Here is a 20,487-nt window from a genome sequence, read left to right on the forward strand (position 1 = left end):
AAACAGTTTGCCTTTTGGGCGCCGCCGCCAGTCGGTTTCATCAGCAACATTTACGAGTGTTCCGGAACTGTTCCCGCTAATTGTTACCGCAGGAAGTGGAGCAAAGTAATGGGTAGCTTGTGTGGGGGCGATGATCTGCAGAAGAAGAAAGAGATTATGGTTGAGTTTCGTAATGTTCGTTACGAGCTTGAGGGGAAGTTACTGGCGGTACAGTTAACACGAAAACATATTATATTGACTATAATTGTGGTTTTTCAAGTAGTAGTTGAATGTCGGCATGGGTAGTTAAAAGTTTTTGATTCTCGCGAAAATAATCAGTTGAAAAACAAAAGAAAATAAAAAGCTTACTAAACAAAGTTTAGTGCATTGTTTACCAAGAGGTAAAGGTGCAATTAAAAAATCCAGTTGAAAACAGTTTAAAGTATGAATTAAAATAATGTTTTGTTTCTATAATGACTTGAAAGTTCCGAAGAAAATTGCATCACTAACACAAACACAGTAGGAAAATATCGTGTAAATTTACGAGCATCAAAAATAACAAAGTTTTAGGATTTACATGTAGCTTTTGTATTTTTTTTTTTCAATTTGTTTATTTGATAAGGCACGTATGCGTTAGCTTAAAGGTGCCATTTTTTCATTGTTTTACATTTTGAATTTCTTAAAACTAGGGGGTTACACATTTCAATATTATTTTGTTTTATATAATGAAACTAAAAAAAAACTTTACAGCTAACTTATACATATAAAAGAGGGTATAATATAATATTCGTAAGATTTGGGGGACGGGTCATTTTGTGTGTTCTTTGTATAGTAATTCACTTTATGATTTTTAGAAGGGAGATTGTAGGAGAAATTAATTATTAACTAAGCGGAACATTTTACAAGCTTATTAACTAGAAATAACTAGAAAGAGTGGTTCAAGATTAAGGGGAATTAATTAGGGCTATTTTAAAGTAGTGGTACTGTTGGGCATTTCTTAACGAGATTAAATATTGATCAACTAAAACTAAGCACTTAAGTTTTGGGAATATATTCAAGGGGAGAAGGGGATGAAGTCATACATCTGTGTATCAGAGACATGGGAGGGAGAGCGGACAAGGCTGAAGGGGGGGGGGGGGTGAGATATAAACTTCCAGTTTCCGGCATCAGGAATTAACGGCCAGGATTACAGATTCGAACGGATTGATCAACTAACACTAGAAGATAGGGGGGCACATAAGTTTTGGGAAGATATTCAAGGGGAGAAGGGGTGAAGTCATACATCTGTGTATCAGAGACATGGGAGAGAGGGTGGACAAGGCTGGACAGGGGGGGGGGGGGGGGGGGATATAAACTTTCAGTTTCCGGCATCAGGAATCAACGACCAGGATTACAGATTCGAACGGATGTATCAAGTATTGGGACGCCGGGCGGTTTTCCTCGAGCCGGCAGGGGTTCCTCCAGACGATTTCGTAGTACGGCTCAGATACGGATCGGGAACACACCGCGCTGCGTGTGTGATGTTGTACTGTAGATCTCGTGTTGTTGGTTCATTCGACAGATGTTTTGTCTCGTCTTGGAGTCGTATCAAACCATCGTTGGGGTACGGTAGGCGGAAGAGGGCACTTCTGGGAATGATAAGAGAAAAGATAGGGGCATTTAAATTTGGATATTGATGGTTTTGAGGAACGTGTATATAAGGGACATGTAGAGAATATCGCGGCTTGCTAGTACATCTCGAACCGGGACATTGGGTGATCTTCCTCAGGCCCGAAGGGAATCGAATAGTTGAGATCTGGCAGAACAGTACTCGGCGCATGCCCAGACAACATGTTCGATTTCGTGATAACCGTTGCCACAAGCGCAGATACCGCTATCCACGAGCCCAATACGCCGGAGATGTGCGTCCAGCGTGTAGTGATTGGACATGAGCCGAGACATCACGCGAATGAAATCCCGACCCACATCCATCCCTCTGAACCAAGGTTTCGTCGATACCTTAGGGATTATCGAATGTAGCCACCTTCCCAGTTCACCATTGCTCCATGAAGTTTGCCAACTTTCGAGGGTTCTCTGATGAGTGATACTGAAAAATTCGCTGAAGCTAATTGGTCTTTCATATATGTCACCTTGTAAAGCGCCCGCCTTAGCTAAAGAGTCCGCTTCTTCATTACCTGGAATGGAGCAATGCGAGGGAACCCAAACTAAGGTAATCTTGTACGATCTTACAGACAAAGCACGCAGGCGCTCCCAGATTTTCCCCAGAAAATATGGAATGTGCTTTCTAGGTTTCATTGAACGGAGAGCCTCGATTGAGCTGAGGCTATCCGAGACAATAAAGTAATGATCGGTAGGCAAAGTATCAATGATCCCAAGGGTATACTGAATAGCAGCAAGTTCTGCGACGTAAACTGAAGCAGGATCATTGAGTTTGAATGAGGCGGTGAGGTTTTGATTGAATATACCGAAGCCAGTGGAGCCGTCGAGGCTTGACCCGTCGGTGTAAAACATCTTGTTGCAGTCGACTTCTCGAAATTTACTATGAAAGATGCTTGGGATCACTTGCGGACGTATGTGATCCGGGATTCCACGAATCTCGTCTTTCAAGGATGTGTCGAAGAATACAGTTGAATCAGAAGCATGAAAGAGATTGACACGGTTGGGATAGTATGAAGAAGGATTGATATTTTGTGCCATGTAATCGAAGTACAAGGACATAAATCGGGTTTGAGAATTGAGCTCGACAAGCCTTTCGAAATTTGCAATTACTAACGGGTTCAAGATATCGCATCGGATGAGCAATCGATATGAGAGTTCCCAAAATCGATTTTTCAGCGGAAGGACGCCCGCCAGCACTTCGAGACTCATCGTATGGGTCGAGTGCATGCAACCCAAAGCAATACGCAAACAACAATATTGGATTCGCTCTAGTTTGATGAAATGTATGTTCGCAGCGGAGCGGAAACAGAAACTCCCGTACTCCATCACCGACAATATTGTTGTTTGGTACAGCCTGATCAGGTCTCCTGGGTGGGCACCCCACCATGTTCCGGTTATTGTACGGAGAAAGTTGATCCTTTGCTGGCACTTCTGTTTCAGATACCTAATGTGACATCCCCAGGTTCCTTTAGAGTCGAACCAGACCCCGAGATATTTGAAAGTTGAAACCTGAGCAATAGTTTGACCCATTAATTGAAGCTGTAGTTGCGCTGGTTCACGCTTCCTTGAAAATACGACTAGCTCAGTTTTCTCCGTGGAGAACTCGATACCTAGCTGGAGGGCCCAAGCAGACAAATTGTCCAAGGTATCTTGCAATGGTCCTTGCAGATCGACGGCTTTGGGACCTGTAATAGAGACCACACCGTCATCTGCAAGCTGCCTTAGCGTGCAGGAATTGACAAGACATTTGTCAATGTCATTCACGTAAAAGTTATAGAGAAGGGGGCTTAGACATGAGCCCTGGGGAAGACCCATGTAGCTAATTCGTGATGTCGATAAATCACCATGCGAAAAATGCATATGTTTTTCAGACAGCAAGTTTAGCAAAAAGTTGTTTAGAGTCGGTGAAAGACCATGCTGGTGCAGCTTCTCAGAAAGAATTTTGATAGAAACTGAATCAAAAGCCCCCTTTATATCTAGGAAAACTGATGCCATCTGCTCTTTGCTAGCATAAGCCATTTGAATTTCTGTTGAGAGCAACGCAAGACAATCGTTCGTCCCTTTGCCTTTGCGGAAACCAAATTGTGTATCTGACAGTAAGCCATTTGCTTCAACCCAATTATCGAGGCGAAACAAGATCATTTTCTCGAACAACTTTCGGATACAGGACAGCATCGCAATCGGTTGATACGAGTTGTGGTCGGAGGCTGGTTTTCCTGGTTTTTGGATGGCGATGACCTTCACTTGCCTCCAGTCATGAGGGACAATATTACCCTCAAGAAACTTATTAAATAAATTCAACAAGCGTCTCTTGGCAGAGTCTGGCAGATTCTTTAACAAGTTAAATTTGATTCTGTCTGGCCCTGGGGCTTTATTGTTACATGATAAGAGAGCAAGTGAGAACTCCACCATCGAAAACGGTGTTTCGTTCGCGTTATTGTGAGGGGACGCGGCGCGGTAGATCTTCTGTGCCGGGGCGGAATCCGGACAAACCTTCTTGGCAAAATCGAATATCCAACGGTTTGAATATTCCACGCTCTCATTAGTACTGTTTCGGTTTCGTAAGCGTCGGGCCGTACTCCAAAGAGTGCTCATCGATGTTTCTCTCGTTAGTCCGTCGACGAACCGGCGCCAGTAGCTACGTTTTTTGGCTTTTATCAAACTCTTCATGCGCGTTTCCGCCATCGCGTACTGTCGGTAGCTAGCTGGCAGCCCGTCGTCCCGGAAGGTCTTATACGCAGCGGCCTTCTCCGCGTACACGTCTGAGCACTCTTTGTCCCACCATGGATTGGGAGGACGCCCGCGTGAATTCGCGTCTGGTACGCGTTTAGTCTGAGCTTGAATCGCGGTATCGAGAATCAAGCCAGCCAGGAACCCGTACTCTTCCTCCGGAGGAAGCTCTTGTGTCGATTCTACTTTTTCGGATATCGCGGACGCGTAGCTCTTCCAATCAATATTTCGTGTGAGGTCATACGAAACATTGATTGTATTCGGTGGCCCTGAACCGTTAGCAATATTAATTACGATTGGCAGATGGTCGCTGCCGTGGGGATCAGAGACTACCTTCCACATGCAATCTAACCGCAGCGATGTCGAGCAGAGGGACAGGTCTAAGGCGCTCGGACGCGCTGGAGGGGCAGGAATCCGTGTCATTTCACCCGTATTCAAAATAGTCATATTGAAGTTGTCGCAAAGCTCATGGAGTAGGGTAGATCGATTATCGTCATGAAGGCAACCCCATGCCGTGCCGTGGGAGTTGAAGTCACCTAAAACTAGCCTCGGTGCGGGGAGGAGTTCCGCAATATCGCAAAGCCGTCGGTGGCTAACTGAGGCTCTAGGGGGGATGTAGGTGGAAGCAATGCAAAGGTCTTTGCCTTTTATTCTGGTTTGGCAAGCGACAACTTCAATGCCTGGTGTCGAGGGGAGGTCGATCCGATTGAAAGAATAGCACTTTTTGATCCCCAAAAGTACTCCTCCGTAAGAGTCTTCTCGATCCAAGCGAATAATATTAAAATCGTGGAAGTGTAGGGTTATTTCTGAAGTGAGCCATGTCTCGCATAGGGCAAGTGCATCGCATTTCAAATTATTTAGTAAGATTTTAAACGAATCGATTTTCGGGATAATGCTTCTGCAATTCCACTGTAGAACAGTGATTAAATCCTTGACCTCGTTCGATGAATTAGCCATCGAAGGATACAATCGCTGAAAGAAGGGGCCATTTCGCAGTGAACTGCATCAAAAATGTTTTTACTGCGGGGAGAAAGCTTATCAAGATACTTTTAAGGGGGTCAGAAATGTTTAACGCTGTAAGAATACGGTCCACAATGTCAGAGAAATTTATTAAGCCAGCACTGTTTTCTTTCTCTGGCTGAGATATGGGAACACTTGGGGTTTTTGATGTTCCTGGAAGTGCTGGGAACTCCTTTTCTGAGCTCAGGTTACTGAGACCGGGAGCGACTTGCTTCGGTTTTGCACCAGTACTTCCTTGAGTAGTTATTTTAGGGGGACCATGAAGAGACACCTTCTGGCCTTTACGACGAAGCTTGGAAGAAGAAATGTTCTTCCTTTTTCTACTACTTCTAGGCACAGCAGAAGATGTTCCCTCCTGGGGTTCATCACAGTCGCCTTCGTCAGTAGACAAGTTGGTAAAGATGTTCGTAGAGACAGGTGGCGTAGCTATCTTAAGCATTTCTGCAAAAGATCGCTTAGAGCGTCCCTGAAGGGAACGCTTAAGATTTTCCTCGCGCTGTTTGTACGCGGGACATGAAGGGAGATCATGTGGGTTTCCCCCACAGTAGAGACACTTTTCGACATCTCTACCACAGGAATCATCCGCATGATTCCCACCGCATTTCCCACAGCGGGCTTTATTGCTACAATGGGAGGCTGTGTGTCCCAATTGTTTGCAATTAGTACAGTTCATGACCCGCGGCACAAAGAGGCGAACAGGTAGACGAACCTTATCAAAGAGGAGGTAATTGGGCAGGGCAGAGCCGGCGAAGGTCACCCGATAAGAGTCTGAGTTGACGTATATTTTCTTGCCGTCAGCTGCGACTGATGCTGAATGCAAACGTTTGCATTCCAGTATCTTCACTGGCTTAAGCATGGGGTCTTTGAAACAGCCAGTCCCATATTTTAGCAGGTCCTCGCAATTCAGACTCGAATCGGAAACGACCCCACTGACTTCAACCCTGCTAGCTGGAATATAAACCCGGTACTCCTTCGTAAAGGGCTCGTAGCCAGCAATATCGTTTGCCTGAGCAGAACTGTTAACCACCACCCGAAGCTTATCAGGGCGAATTTTCGATATTTCTGTCACGGCCGAATACCGATCCGTCAGAACTCGAGAAATCTGCAACAGATTCAAACACTTTTTTTCTTTGGTCCGAAAGAAGATCACAAATGGCCCGGTGGCCGAGCTCGGATATACCTTGAGCCGGGGAGCCGATTTTATTTCGACGTCCATCTCACCTTGAGATGAACCGCCGTCAGGGGAAGTCATTTTTGCACGGGCCTATTGCCCAGTGCACGTTATTAAGACAACCAAGAAGGGGAAACGAAAACTAATACTTAGCTTGTGTATGTAACGGTATCCAGACGGCTTACTAAAAGAACACTGCTTCACTTCACTGACCGGCTAACGGTACTCAGAAACAGAAACACAAAAGAAGGGAAAAATAATGAAACCTCAACTAGGCGTAAAGTGTGCCAATAACCTTGAACGCGGATTAACACTATTTGTCGCTATAGAGTGTACGGACCGATGACAAAAGACTTCTATCTCGACTGAGTGCTCGATAACGAATGTGCTTTTGTATTTAGCAGGTATGGACTTTTTGAGCTTTCGCCAAACAAACCAGCACACGAACCATCTCAAACCCGTGTTAGACTTAGAAATTCGTTCATTTGATCTCCAATCGGCATTTCATTGTTGTACTGCTCTACTGTTGCCCGTCGATTATTTCTATATACCCTCTGAAAGTACCTAATAATACTTCACACCGAATGATTATTCCGGATGGAACTAGGCTGCTGAATTATCGGAGAATTTATTTCGCTGCTTTATTTGCTGAACGTTAATTGGAAGATTCTGTCAGAATTTGGCTGATATGGCTGTGCAGTAGAATGACAGGAAAAAATGACCCCTATCGGCCCATGCCTGATTCCTAGTGGATGTACTACTATGTACTTTTCTCCATGTAAATTGTCAAAAAATCCCATACGAACTTCAGGCACGTTGGTCCGGAAGCTAGACTTGTCCGATTTTCTTCAAATTTGGAGCAAGTACTCCTGGTGGGACTAGGAATCGTATTATGTACTACAATTCTTCTGAACATACTATTCAGCTAAATCAAACGATTATCTCACAAAAATGTATAGTTAGTGGGAATCGAGTACCGATACACAACCATGCACTGCTAGGCCCCATGCAAAACTGACTCAGACATCACTTCGCTAAAAGTTTAATAACTTCTTTCAACAAAGTCGGATTCACTAGCAGTCTTCGATAAAGTTGTAGGCAATTAAATGGTCTTTCTTATTTTTACTTACAGTGATAATACTATGCATACAGTGCCGCCAAGCAGCGAAAATGCGAATTAGTGGGTTTTCTCCATGCAAATTGTCGAAAAATCCCATACAAACTTCAGGCACGTTGGTTCGGTAGCTAGACTTGTCCGATTTTCTTCAAATTTGGAGCAAGTACTCCTGGTGGGACTAGGAATCGACTTAGGAGTGGGCCGATTGAATTTTCAAAAATTTATTATTTTTCTGGGCACTCTACTGTGCAGTTTCGTGAAATTTTATTACAATAGATCAGCTCAAATTTGCCTTTAAGAAACGGTCTTTTTTCCTCCGTGGACTACATCACGTTGGTATACACCAACTACTGGTTACAGTTGTTGCGCTACTGTCTTAGCCGAGCGTTTGTGCAATATCGTCGTTGGAGCAGGGCATGTTTCCGGTGATTTGGAAACACTCTAACATGTTTCCAGTTTTTAAAAGTGGTAATTGTCGAAACGCAAGAAACTACCATGGCATCACTAGTTCACCCGCCGCATCCAAAACTATTTGAAATAGTTGTTAGCACTGTCGCACTTTTCCGCACAAGAAACTACATTTCCACCAATCAACATGGATTTATATCCGGACGATCTGTAAACACAAATCTTCTCGATTTTACGTCAACCTACATTTCGCGGATGGCAGAAAAGGGACAAATTGATGCATGGATTCGAAGGCTGCTTATGACCGGTTTGATCACCGAAAAATTCCACAGCTTGGTGTATTACTAAGCTGACCAACCGTATGGAATTTGGGAGGACAGTACGGATTTTTGGTCGTGCGTCCGGGAAAATTACTTGTACGGATTTGTCCGAAATTTGTACGGAATTTTCAACCTCAGTGAAATACTCCCGAAACAACAAAAAATATCCCACAAATGGAATCTGACTAAACAACGTGGCAAACTACTTTCGCAGATTCCAAAATTGCATTTTTGTTAGCAGAAGGAAACCAGTGAACGGAAGTGCCAAAAGTCGATTTTTGTAAATTTTCATGAGCTTTGGGAAAAAAAAAATTTTCCATTATAAATGAAAAATTTTAAACATCCAGCTATCAGTCTCGACCAGTTGTTTAAACCGTTCGTCCAAGTTGGGTGGCATTTTTAAATTCAGTATCTAGCAGCCGCCAAATCGTTCTATCTAAGTCGAAACTCAGTTTACCCGATTAATTTCCGTTATGAAAAATATAGTGCTCGATGTACACATTGGGTTCAACTCAATTTTCCTCAGGATTCCATGAAAAACCGGCCAACCGCAAAATATGACCATCGTCGATTCGAACGAAACTTTGCAGGTGTGTTCGCTGTATGAATCTCCATGATATCATGGAGATTCATACAGCGAACACACCTGCAAAGTTTCGTTCGAATGGACGATGGAATATTTTGATACAAGAGTAATTTTTCAAAAGGGCGTAAAAGTTTCTACGCCTATGAATTTCAATTTTTTTTTGTTCGATTACTGTATTTTATACAGCAAAACTATCTGAGAACAAGTTACAGGGAATGAATACTTCTGTCCGAAAAAAAATATACGCTGAAAAAAATGTTGTGTCATTTTTAAAAAAAAAACAAAAAATTATGATAAAAATTTAAATTGCGAAAAAACCCATTTTTTAAATTTTTTATATTTTGTTACCAAAAACCTAAAGAGAAAAGAAACATTTTGATTGTGGTTGCATGATAAAGAAAAAGCGGTAAAAAAGTTTTCCTAACAATAACTTCGTACATGTTTTTAAATTTCATACTAATTGACATACAAAATTGTAATTTTATTACAGAATATAATTCTAAGCACCATTTAAAATCAAAATGCATTTAACAAAAATCTTCCAAAATGCGATAGTTTTCGAGATATTTGAAATTTCGCTACTTCAAAAACAATTAATTCGTGTAATTATGCTCTTTTTAAAAGTTATTCGCGTTACCCCATCAAAAAATGTCAAAAATTTAATGTTTATCGTTTTAAAGACGTAAAAGCAACCTTTTTAGTGTATTCATTCCCTGTAACTCGTTCTCAGATAGTTTTGCTGTATAAAATACAGTAATCGAACAAAAAAAATTTGAAATTCGTACACGTAGAAACGTTTACACCATTTTGAAAAGTTGCTCTTGAGTCAAAATAATCTTATTACCTGTGGAAAATATTTAGTCTTGCATGACGGTGAAACGTGTTAAGTTTCATTGGAATCTAAGATGGTCGGTCACGATTTTAAAGATTTTTGGACGGATCTTCGTGGAATTCCTCTCCTATGAAAGTATCTTAAAATGATCCGGATTAAATATTTACTATTTTTAATAATTTTCGGAACCAAATTATTACCGCTGCAGTTCGACTGTATTCTGTAGTTCTGAGACATAATACAATTAAAATCTTTAGTGGATTCTCAAACTCTTTAAAATTTTCTATTTACGTAGATTAATAGGTTTTTCGTTTAATTTCATTCGAAAGGTTAAACCGAAAATTTCAACGTACTTGAAGATCAATAGATACAGAAAGGAGTCTGTAAAGTACAATAGACTATTTAATTTTACGTTATATTTTCAACCAGATTAACTGATCGGGTAGTTTGATACACACAAGAAACATGATAAGCATAAATGCAAAATGCGTGGACACGATTTTTAATATTCAGTAATCAATTTCTTTTTGTGCGAAGTAGTAGCTTTTTTGAATATAATGTTGTGCTTTCAGAAATTGTATTACATATCAGGCTCGTTTGTATCAACGGGAGACATAGGTTTGATAATCTTCTGATCAGGAAACCGTCGATTTTTACTGCTGTAAGCTGTACAACACGTTCCATAGCGACATAACCGCGAACTCTCGTGGTTTGGGAGAACTCACTCTCTGCTAGGATCTGAACCGTACATTGCAAATTAAGTATCAAATTCACGGTCCGCGCGCGATCATTCCAGAATACACGCAAATATGCGAATAGCCATACGATTATAAAATCGAATTTATACACGCGAAGTTATACACACGCTAGCGCACGCGACAAACACGTTAACGTACAAACGCTTGAGCCCTTCGCGATCATCCACGCATACCTACGCTGAAGATCTTGCAAACAGAATAACAGACAGGTAACTAAGTGAACGTTTTAGCACGTATAAATTTACAAACGCGGTCTCAAGAATGACCCTACAAGCGCTCGTGTTCGCGCGATCATGAACTGGTTACGTCCGGAAGTTCTTTCTTTCGGCCCTAGCAGCTTAGGACCATGCCTTCAGTTGGACCAATCAGAAAAAAATGACGCTCATATCCATTAGACAACACGTTCCATGGCGACATACCGGGAACTCTAAGGATAGAGTTGATAGTGATAGAGAACTCACTCTTTTCTAGCATCTGAGCCATACACTGAAAATTAAGTATTAGATTCACGGTCCGGCGCGATCATCTAAGAACACACGTGAATATGCGAATGGATACCCGGTTTTAAAATCGAATTTATACATACGAAGTGACACGCTAGCACACGCTACATACAAATGCCCACGCGACAAACAAACGCCCACGCGATCGAACACGATAACATACGAACTCCCGAGTCCTTCGCGATGGTACACAAAAATAAACATACAATCGCGATCATCCACGCACAACTACGCCCAATATTTCGCAAACACAATAACGCCCCAATGGTTTAGTGAACTCTATAGCACTTCCAATTTGATTAACACTTAGACCATTTTAAAGCATTGCTTTTGAATCAAAATGCTTCACGTTGCTATGCTGGAATAACGTCTAATGTTTCATCTGTATGTATGTCGTTCGCGATTTTAAAGATTTTTGGGTGAATCTTGAAGGAATTACTGTATTGTACTATCTGTCGGAAAGTACCGATTTGAATAACAGTCTCTGTGTCCAGTATATTTTCTACTTCAGTTCGAATCAACGAAATGAACGAAAAAAGTTATCTTACATCCGGCTTGCATTGTGTGAAGAACATAGCAAACTTCAATTCTTACCGAAGTGATCGTTTTGTGTCGAGATGTGTGAATATAAGGACAAAAGTGGAACTCTGGTCAAAGAACGTGACTTCGAGTCTTTTCGTATTAGCCGTAAGTTTTTGTAATATTTACATACTGGTTTCATAGCTTAGGCTTGCGAAAGGCACCTCTATCCAATGCTATCATATCAGGCATTCAATGATGATAATTTTCAGTGGATTGGGCCAGGCAAATAAAATCATTTTTCAGAACAATCTACAACGTGTCGCTGATCGTGACGCATTAGAATCAAATTCAATTTCCTCGTGTTTATAGATAATGGTAAAATCGAGATTGGACTACACGATATGGCACCTTGAACTGGCGAAACGGACTTTAAAAGTGTCGCTGAACAGAAAAATAGAATCGTTACAAAAGATACACGAAAAATAAGTAATTATTTCGAGATATTTCGATGGTGATTACGTGGTAAGAATCCGTTTTTCCTACCTGTTCCGACAATACAATCAATGGCCGATTCCTACCTCCCCCATTCTATGATGAATCGGCTCACTATTATAAACCGTAGACAGCTGTCGTTAGGAATAACTCATCTCCGACAATCAATACCAATGCATAGTCTTCACCCCCAAGATGCAGTCCCGCTACGAAAAAGGATTTCCATGCACCATAGCAAGTTCCGTGCACTTTTTTACATTGATAGTAAACTAAATATAGTTTAGTACCATAAATACGCACTACAATAAAATTTACCTTCCGTCTAAAAACATTCTTCGGCAATGACTTCGTTTAAATAATAGGTATTCCCAGTTTTTTTTACAAACACCTCGAAACAAGTGCCCACGACTCAATGTTTAAATTTTTGTTTTTATGAATAATTCAATTGTGATGACATTGCTAAAAGTAATCTTAATTTTCGAGTCACAATCTCCTAATCTAGTTCTGTATTGAAATTTTGAGTTATGTGTATATGACAATTTTTTATGAAATTCGCGTTGATGATATGTAAAATTTGCAGATACGGTGGATGTTATGCTACAACCATCGGCTCGGTATGCCACGAGATGGGTCATATATTTCATCTCGGCCATACGACGGTTGGCCTTATGGGTTCCGGAATAGATCACATTAATCTTGTATTTACGCTGGTCACAAACACGGAGGACCTGCCGGATCGGATCGTTAGTCGAACGGTTGCGAAGAGAAAGCCAATGAATAGTAAACTAACCGCTATCAAGCGACCCGGAGAATTTCTTCTGAAATACCAACAGCAGAAGGAGAGTGATTCTACATATTTCACAGACAATTGTGCCACTACCTTACATCTTCACAAATGGTTCAACTTCAACCCCAGCACAAGCGATAATAATTGTGATACTAGGCCAAGCTTTAATTTTGTTACTCGATTTGTAACGAGCGTGAATTCGTTCTTAAAACTCATAGAGTTGCGTGATAAAGAGGATGGGATGCTCAAAACTTTCTGGTCATTTCTAGATACCGATTTAGATCGATTCCAAATCGTAGAAGATATTCAATTGGACGGACTGACATTATTTGTTATTGATAGCTTTGGTAATATCCTAAAGCAAGATTTGTAGAAAACCGAAATTTATAGTGATAACAATGATTCCACACAAGTTCTAGATAATCATGACCAAAGAAAAGCGAAATACTGATACAATAGATACTGTAGTGTATTCTATAGCCCAGTGAGTGTTTCTGATCCACATTAAATGTGTTCTAAAGCGATTAGGGGGAGATAGCATCGAGCGACCATATGGCGCTCAAAATTAGTTCAAATCTGATAAGATCACTACTTAGCATAAAACATATTTATTACATGTACCAAATAGAATTCTTTTAACTTGTTGCTTACTGTACTCTTTTATTGCGTAGCCGCGAAATTCTCTTTTACAATTCAAGACAAAACAAGACAGAGTATTATGTCTGATACAAATTTTGAAAACGTTTTCGTATAAAGGCTTGATAATTGAACTTGCCTTACGATGTTTAGCAAAGGGGATTATTCTGACGTATGACTTACGTCTTTCTTCACTGCATATACTGCGTGTCATTTCAATACTTTCAAAACGGATGCTTTATGTACACTTTGAACCTTAATAAAATTCTCCCTATTCAACTAATAGTCAATCTTTTTTAACAAATCGAACAGAAAGTGTTGAACGTCAGTACCTTCTTTACGTATAGGCACACTGGGTCAGGGACCTTGGATTTTAGGGACATAGAATGAATAAAGAACAGTCTAAAAATTTCCATAAAATAGTCGCTCCCAATTGTTTATAACTCATTAGTATGTCTGTAACAATGGATCAGTAGCAGTTTGGAATCGCACACTGTATCATATCTCAAGTGATCAAGACGTTCAAAGATCATCAGGCAACCAAGTGGAGTTATGGTAGCGATAGGTAATAAGGCACTGCATGACAAGAATAATATTGAAGTCAAAGTCAATTCAAGTTTCGATTTATTTCGAGCAAATACAATGAAAAGTTTTTGTACAACACGCATGCAACATTCGAAACGCATCAAACAGGAGCGGCAACCAGAACACGATGGCAAAACTTGCAGAATAAAGCTGTACATAAAGTGGAAGAAGATTTCAAAATTCGCTACAAAATCATTATTTGGCAAGCGACTTATGTGACAATTTTCGTTTGTTCATCAAATCTAAGAACGTCAACGGACAAATCTACATGAAAACCTCCAAAACTGACTTCTGTACGTCTTGAGGTCGTACGAAGGGTCCATACTTTTTCGGTCGAATTTGGCATGTCTCACTATTCACTACATAACCAATAATGCTATTTTTGTATTACACTCCACATAAAAAATTGAAGGCCGTCATGAAGACAAACGTTCGTAAAAGCCCAAAAAAGTTTAAAAATACTTTTATGAGATTGTGGTAGGGTATAAGACCCTAAGGGCCGATTTCTTCACCCTCGTTTAGCGCTAATTTTTTGACTAGCATCAAAACCCATTGATTAGAGAAAATTTAATGTTTCTCCATTCCTAAGAGAAATAAATTTAAATTCACACAAGCTACTTTTCACGTGGTGAGTTTTTTGATTCACGGAATTGCAAACTCGCAACGAAACGAAAAGATTTTGTATGCGAATTTAACTTGTTACATTAGTTAGTTAATCTTGCTAACTAGTGTGTTAGAACGTTGCACTGGGGTACAAACGTAACCCACGCGTTTGATCGCGATTTTCGCAGGTAAAAATCAAACAAAAAAAATGTATAATACATTATTTTCTTCGTTTTTTTTAATTGCGAAAACAGCTGTGTAGGTCAAAGTACGGAATTTATTGAATCAATGATACATAAATTGGATTGAACAAAAAAAGCGAGAAAATCGTGGTTTGGCCTTTTTTTTTAAAAAAAAATACTATAACTGCGAGGAAGTTTATTTGTGTTTATCTGATGCAGAGTGAAGATTTTCAGTACACAGTACAGATTTATAAAAATTTAAATTGGCGGCCATTTGGTGGACTCTTTTTGCGGCTGTTTTCGTTGGTCCTTTCTTCAGTAGATTATTGTAAAATGAGCCATGGAATTTTTCATATTTACATTTACAGTCGGAAGATGTACCGATTACTTTGGAGCATTAGTTTTAGATTCCTTTTAGTGCTTGGGTTTGTTAGGGACAATGCATCAAACTTTTGAATGCTCATCAATTGTCAAAGTTTTTTTTTCGTTGAATACAGACAGATACACGTTTTTGTGACAGGGATGCAGACTTTCGGCGTTGGTCCTTAGACCGGCGACGACTGGGTTCTATCAGCCTTCTGCCGATAGTAGCAGAATGAGAGGATGCGAACAGATCTAGCCGAGAAAACATTGCCGTAAAAATGAATAGTTGATCGGAAATTAGCCCCAATGCGATTAATCTGACTAGTATCTATGATCACGGGTCAATACGTATTGAAAATTCGCCGCGTCTGTTTTTATGAACCCAATTTCAAGCTCCGTTATTGCTAACAAGCCCGTGCAATATGTTAACAGTCCTTTATATTTCCCTTCAGTGTTCGTTATTATCGCTCGTATACTTGTATTCCGCAAACAATCCGATATGGAAAATAAGAAATACTTTCCTTGATTTATAACATCTCGCGCTATTTTTGCCTGTATAATGTATTATCACACGGTAGTTTTCAAGCCAATAAATATATCGTAGAGAAGAAGTAGCGATTTCTGTCCAAATACTGTTGCAATGAATAGTGATCCGGCCCATTACGCAGATAAGATTAGCTTTTCTAGGCAATACTCCCACGGTCGACTGTGTGGAGTTCAAATTGCTTTTGTTTAGGGAACATAGTATACTCTCGGTAGCCGGTTGCCCAGAGTTTAAAAAGAACCAAAAATTAAACAAGATCTTCTCTTTTTCGAGTGATCGTGCACTCGAAGACTAACTAAACAACTACCTAATAAAATATGCTTTACAGGTCGCATCGCTTGCTTGGAGCGAATCCTAGACCTGATACCCTTCCAAACTACCAACTCCGCGACACCTATGGAAGAGTGTGATGAATCGTCGTCCTTCCGTTAAGTAGGTGGAGCATCAACACTTCCTGTCTACCTTATCCTTTATCCTTCCCCGTGAACGATGGGGATGGGGGCGGCCGGCAATGATGGCTATCATGCTGTTGAGATTTTCATATGGGTTGGATTGGTATGAATTTCTACTTACCATTTCCTAAGCAACTCTTATTAGATAATCAGCAGTCAAACATGATGAAGTCAGTGTGCAATCCGCCAAAATCATCGTCACAACGCAACGCATAAATACGCACTACTAATAAAGTAACAAATGTACATTAAGGAAACCGATCAGTACACTAATACAGCAACTCTGACATATAATTTCTGTACACCACATTGAATCCAGAGAATATTTCGATTATAGAGGTCATTAGGGTCATTTGCCTCTTTTTTCGGGGTAGAAAAATCTCTTTTGAAAAAAAACTAACTCTGTGTGCGGGGTTGGGAATCGAACCAATCGATTTACCAACTACGCTATGCCAACCCCTAAAATCATTGTTATAAATCCCATTGCCTGTAGTAAAATATAGTACACAAGAAAAACCAATTTTTGTGTTTTAAATTTTGATATGAAATGTGTACGAATATTTCCTAGCCCACAGTTGGTCAGCTTATGTATTACGGTAGTGTATTGACTGGCTAAGTTCTTACTTGTGTGGCAGAGTCCTTGCGGTTTCGAGTTTTCGGTTGTCCTTACATAAACGACACTGTGCACGTTTATGTAAGGACAACCGAAAACTCGAAACCGCAATTGCGCTACTGCTGGGTAATTGCATAACAGATGATATGAGGTTCCATAGTCAGATTCACAAAGATCACATGAAAATGAACCAGCGTACTGAATAGTTGCCATGTGATAATTGAGGTCAGCATGCCGTAGTGGAGCTTCGAAAAAAGTAGGAGATTTTTCGAAATCACTGGGCACGGTAGTTCTAGAAACGCCTTTTGTAGATTTCTCCAATAACTGCGGTGCTCGGACGAAACCTAGGATCTTATTTTTTCTCTTATCCAACTTGTTGAAATTGACGGCGCGGATTCAGGACCAACGAAATCAGTCGCTGCACCTGCCCTGGCCAATTCGTCAGCCCATTCATTTCCAGTAATGTCCGGACACCCAGACAAGGTGTTGACAATTCTTAGTTCTTCGATTTGGATTCGGCACACGATCACCAGATTGGACCATGATTTATCTGAGCTAAGCTCCTTGAGTGCAGCCTCACCATCGGAGTAGATTTTTTTAACTTTTCCGGGCACACTCTGTTGAAGGGCCGATTGTACCCCGCACATAATCGCGAAGATTTCCGTTTGGAATACAATACAGTATCTATATAGCGAGTGAGACGGTTCCAATTTCAGGACAATAAACACCAGCATTAGCCCATCCCTCCATCAGAGAACCGTCAGTGTAACAGAACAATTTGTGTTTGTTGTTGTCTTTCCATCTAGCCAGACAACCACTCCTCTCGAGATACTGCGATATCGCTGGTAGAAAGATCAACATGGTTACTGTTCCAAAGCCCAGTAACCTGTAATGTGTATGCATATGATAGTGTTTCTTGTTGAAGGTGTATGTGTAATGGTTTGATATTTAGAAGGGCCTTAAGGACAGCGTCGGAGTTGTGGTAAAAGCACCTGACAACGCCATGAGCGCCTTTTTTGCAGATGGTTCAATTTTGATCCCAACGCACAGTGGCTGGACAAAATCTTTGTTTTAATTATTGATATTTTATATTTTTCTAAGACTTCTCATATATTGAATGAAACATATTCAAAATTTTATGATCATTGGATAAGAACATGATTCTTAACAGCATTTGAAACGTCCGCTATGCTCGAAGTTTTTAATGATTTTCATTTCCGAAAACGCAATTTCTATGTTTACTTCAAATGCATGTTGCTCTTTTGTTTTCAGTCAGATTTTAGCACAATTAGTTTCATTTTGTAGGGAAAGATAAGAACTTGTTTAGCAATTTTAATACAATCGCTAAGTTTGTTTGAAACAATGACTTTTTCGGTTATTTATGTCTGAGGTGGTCTGATCAAAAATACTTTTTTCACTAATGTCTTCTGTACAATCAGGCGAAACCGTTCGGAATGGTCCAATATTATACGTGCTATGGGAAATTACCTTTATTTTTCGAATATCATGGTCTCGTCCTGCGCCTCGGTGCGCTAACCGGGTTAGGAAGAATTTAAATTCGTGTTACTGACTGATATGGAGGCGCATGGTGTTTTGAGAAAGATAATTAGAAAATCAAAAGTAAACAAACACGTTATACAATGGATATTAAGTAGTGTTCTGCATTTTTCATGTTAATTTTCTCTATAGGTGATCAGTAAAGGAATTTTTTTTATAAAAGTGGTGTCATGGTCATAAGAAAGGTTCGATGACACTGTATGGAAAAATAAATCTTTTATTTTATTACTTTTGAACTCAGAACCTCAAAACTAGCTTAATTTGTGGTTTTCAGCCAAATTAGGCAACATTTTAAGTGTTGTCCTACTTTTGTTCGAAGATCCGCTACTGTGCGATGGGGGAATATTGCACAAAACATTTCTTTTTTGGGCTACTCGAGAAAATTATTTTCTAATATGGATAATAACACATTTTTCCAAACACTGTTGAAGTTCTTATGTGTTTGGCTGACAATTTTCCACCCCAACGCATTGAAGACTGAATATCAATTCAACTTTCCGAGCCTCCATAGATTTCCTACCCGGAAATCCAATCTATTTTTTCTTCTCTAAAAAGAAAATGAAACAAAAACGCCAAGCATTCGTCAAAAGTCCAAAACAAAGCAGAAGCAACATGAAATGTGCCTAAGAACCGAGAAAAATCGTAGGATTTCCATTTCAACACAACCGACAATAAGGATCAAGCCTCCACGGAGAAATCTCCGCTCTCAAGCTTGCACACTATCGTCGTCGTCGTCGTCGACGTCGTCCTCATCATCGTCATCATCGTTGTAGGTACGGATTGTATCACAAAGCCTTTGTTGTATCTCAGCAAACCCGGCAGCACAAGATGAAAATCTGGCAAAGCAGGCGGGCAATGTTTTATTGTTTTATCATCCGCTATCATCGCTGTTGCTCAGTTCGCCGGCTTCGCTGGAGCTGCTTGGGCTTCGGCTTTAAGGCCTCCAGCCATTGCTGCCACCCCACATGGCTGATGCTGCTGCTCAGTTGAGTGAAATTACCATAGTTTATTTCTTGTTTATGATTAATATTTATGCGGATGGTCCCTTTTTCTAGTCACGACCCGTTTTTGTTGCTAGGCTTCAGTGATTTCAAACGACTGCTGTTTTTGCAAGAACTGACAACAGATTCGATAAACAAGAGTTATATTATTAGGAATTGCAAAGCGTGAATTTAGAATTTATTGAATATAATGAAATTGTTTATGGAAAGAGGGAAAACACTGGCAATTTAGCTTAAGTACTCGGCTCTGTTTGTCTGAATAGAACAACATCATATTGATCTTCTGCAGAGTTCGTAATTTATCGGTAAAAGTGTCTGTAATGTACACACAATATTTAATTACGACATTTGTTTCCCACAGAAAACTGTCGACGAAAACAATCAGCGACAGCTTGATCAGCTTTGGTACAACAAAAAATGCGATAAATTACTCTGCTATTAATATAATATGTTTGGAATCATTAACTCCCAGTTACTATAACCTTTCTCGGTCGAAGCCACCATAGTGCAGCCTGCTACCGTCATTAGTGCCACGCGTTGAGCAAGGAAGAAAAATGGCATCCTTTTCATTCATCGCCGTCGTCTGCAGCACAACATCCCCTCCAGCACAACAGCAAACCAAAAATTCTAAACATAACGACCGAATCGAACCTCTCATTCTTCTCGCCTGGAAAAAGCTAGGGCGGATCAGGCGTCAAGTGCTTTCCAGACGATGACTTTTGCCAGCAAGCGAGGAGACTGATTTCATTCTATTCATCAACAATTATCGTACATCTTTGGACGTATTTTCACAAACATTGAACGACAGCAGTACAAAGCGGCAAACAAAGGCCAACTACCGGCGGCGTGATGGCAGCCATCGTTCGAATCCTTCGAAGGATAAAACCACACAGATTAATGGTGTTCCACGCTCCAGCGCTCCCATTCTGCCGCCGCAGGCGAATTGAATAGTGCCAGGCAAAAAACGGTGCCACCCAATTGCTTCTATTTTGTGCTTATCCATTATTTCGTTATTAATCTTCATTATTCTTCTCGACAAAGCGCCATTTTAATGTGTGTTCGGCAAG

The 20,487-nt window shown here is 40.4% G+C and overlaps 2 protein-coding genes across 3 annotated transcripts in view; one reads left to right on the forward strand and one right to left on the reverse strand.

The window, feature by feature from the left end:
- The window catches only part of LOC131685092 (dipeptidase 1), a 789,457-nt gene that overhangs the window by 659,799 nt on the left and 109,171 nt on the right, over positions 1-20,487 (reverse strand). The window lies entirely within an intron of this gene.
- Positions 12,583-13,534, forward strand: LOC131685093 (uncharacterized). The gene has a single exon (XM_058968532.1). It carries the CDS (start codon positions 12,643-12,645, stop codon positions 13,255-13,257), a length of 615 nt encoding a protein of 204 aa, XP_058824515.1. The 5' UTR covers positions 12,583-12,642; the 3' UTR covers positions 13,258-13,534.

The sequence above is a fragment of the Topomyia yanbarensis genome, chromosome 2, assembly GCF_030247195.1.
Source record: "Topomyia yanbarensis strain Yona2022 chromosome 2, ASM3024719v1, whole genome shotgun sequence".
NCBI lineage: Eukaryota > Metazoa > Arthropoda > Insecta > Diptera > Culicidae > Topomyia > Topomyia yanbarensis.

Bases quoted from the DNA above. Each gene is read 5' to 3' on its own strand.
- LOC131685093 (XM_058968532.1), top strand. From the start codon at position 12,643: ATGAAATTCGCGTTGATGATATGTAAAATTTGCAGATACGGTGGATGT.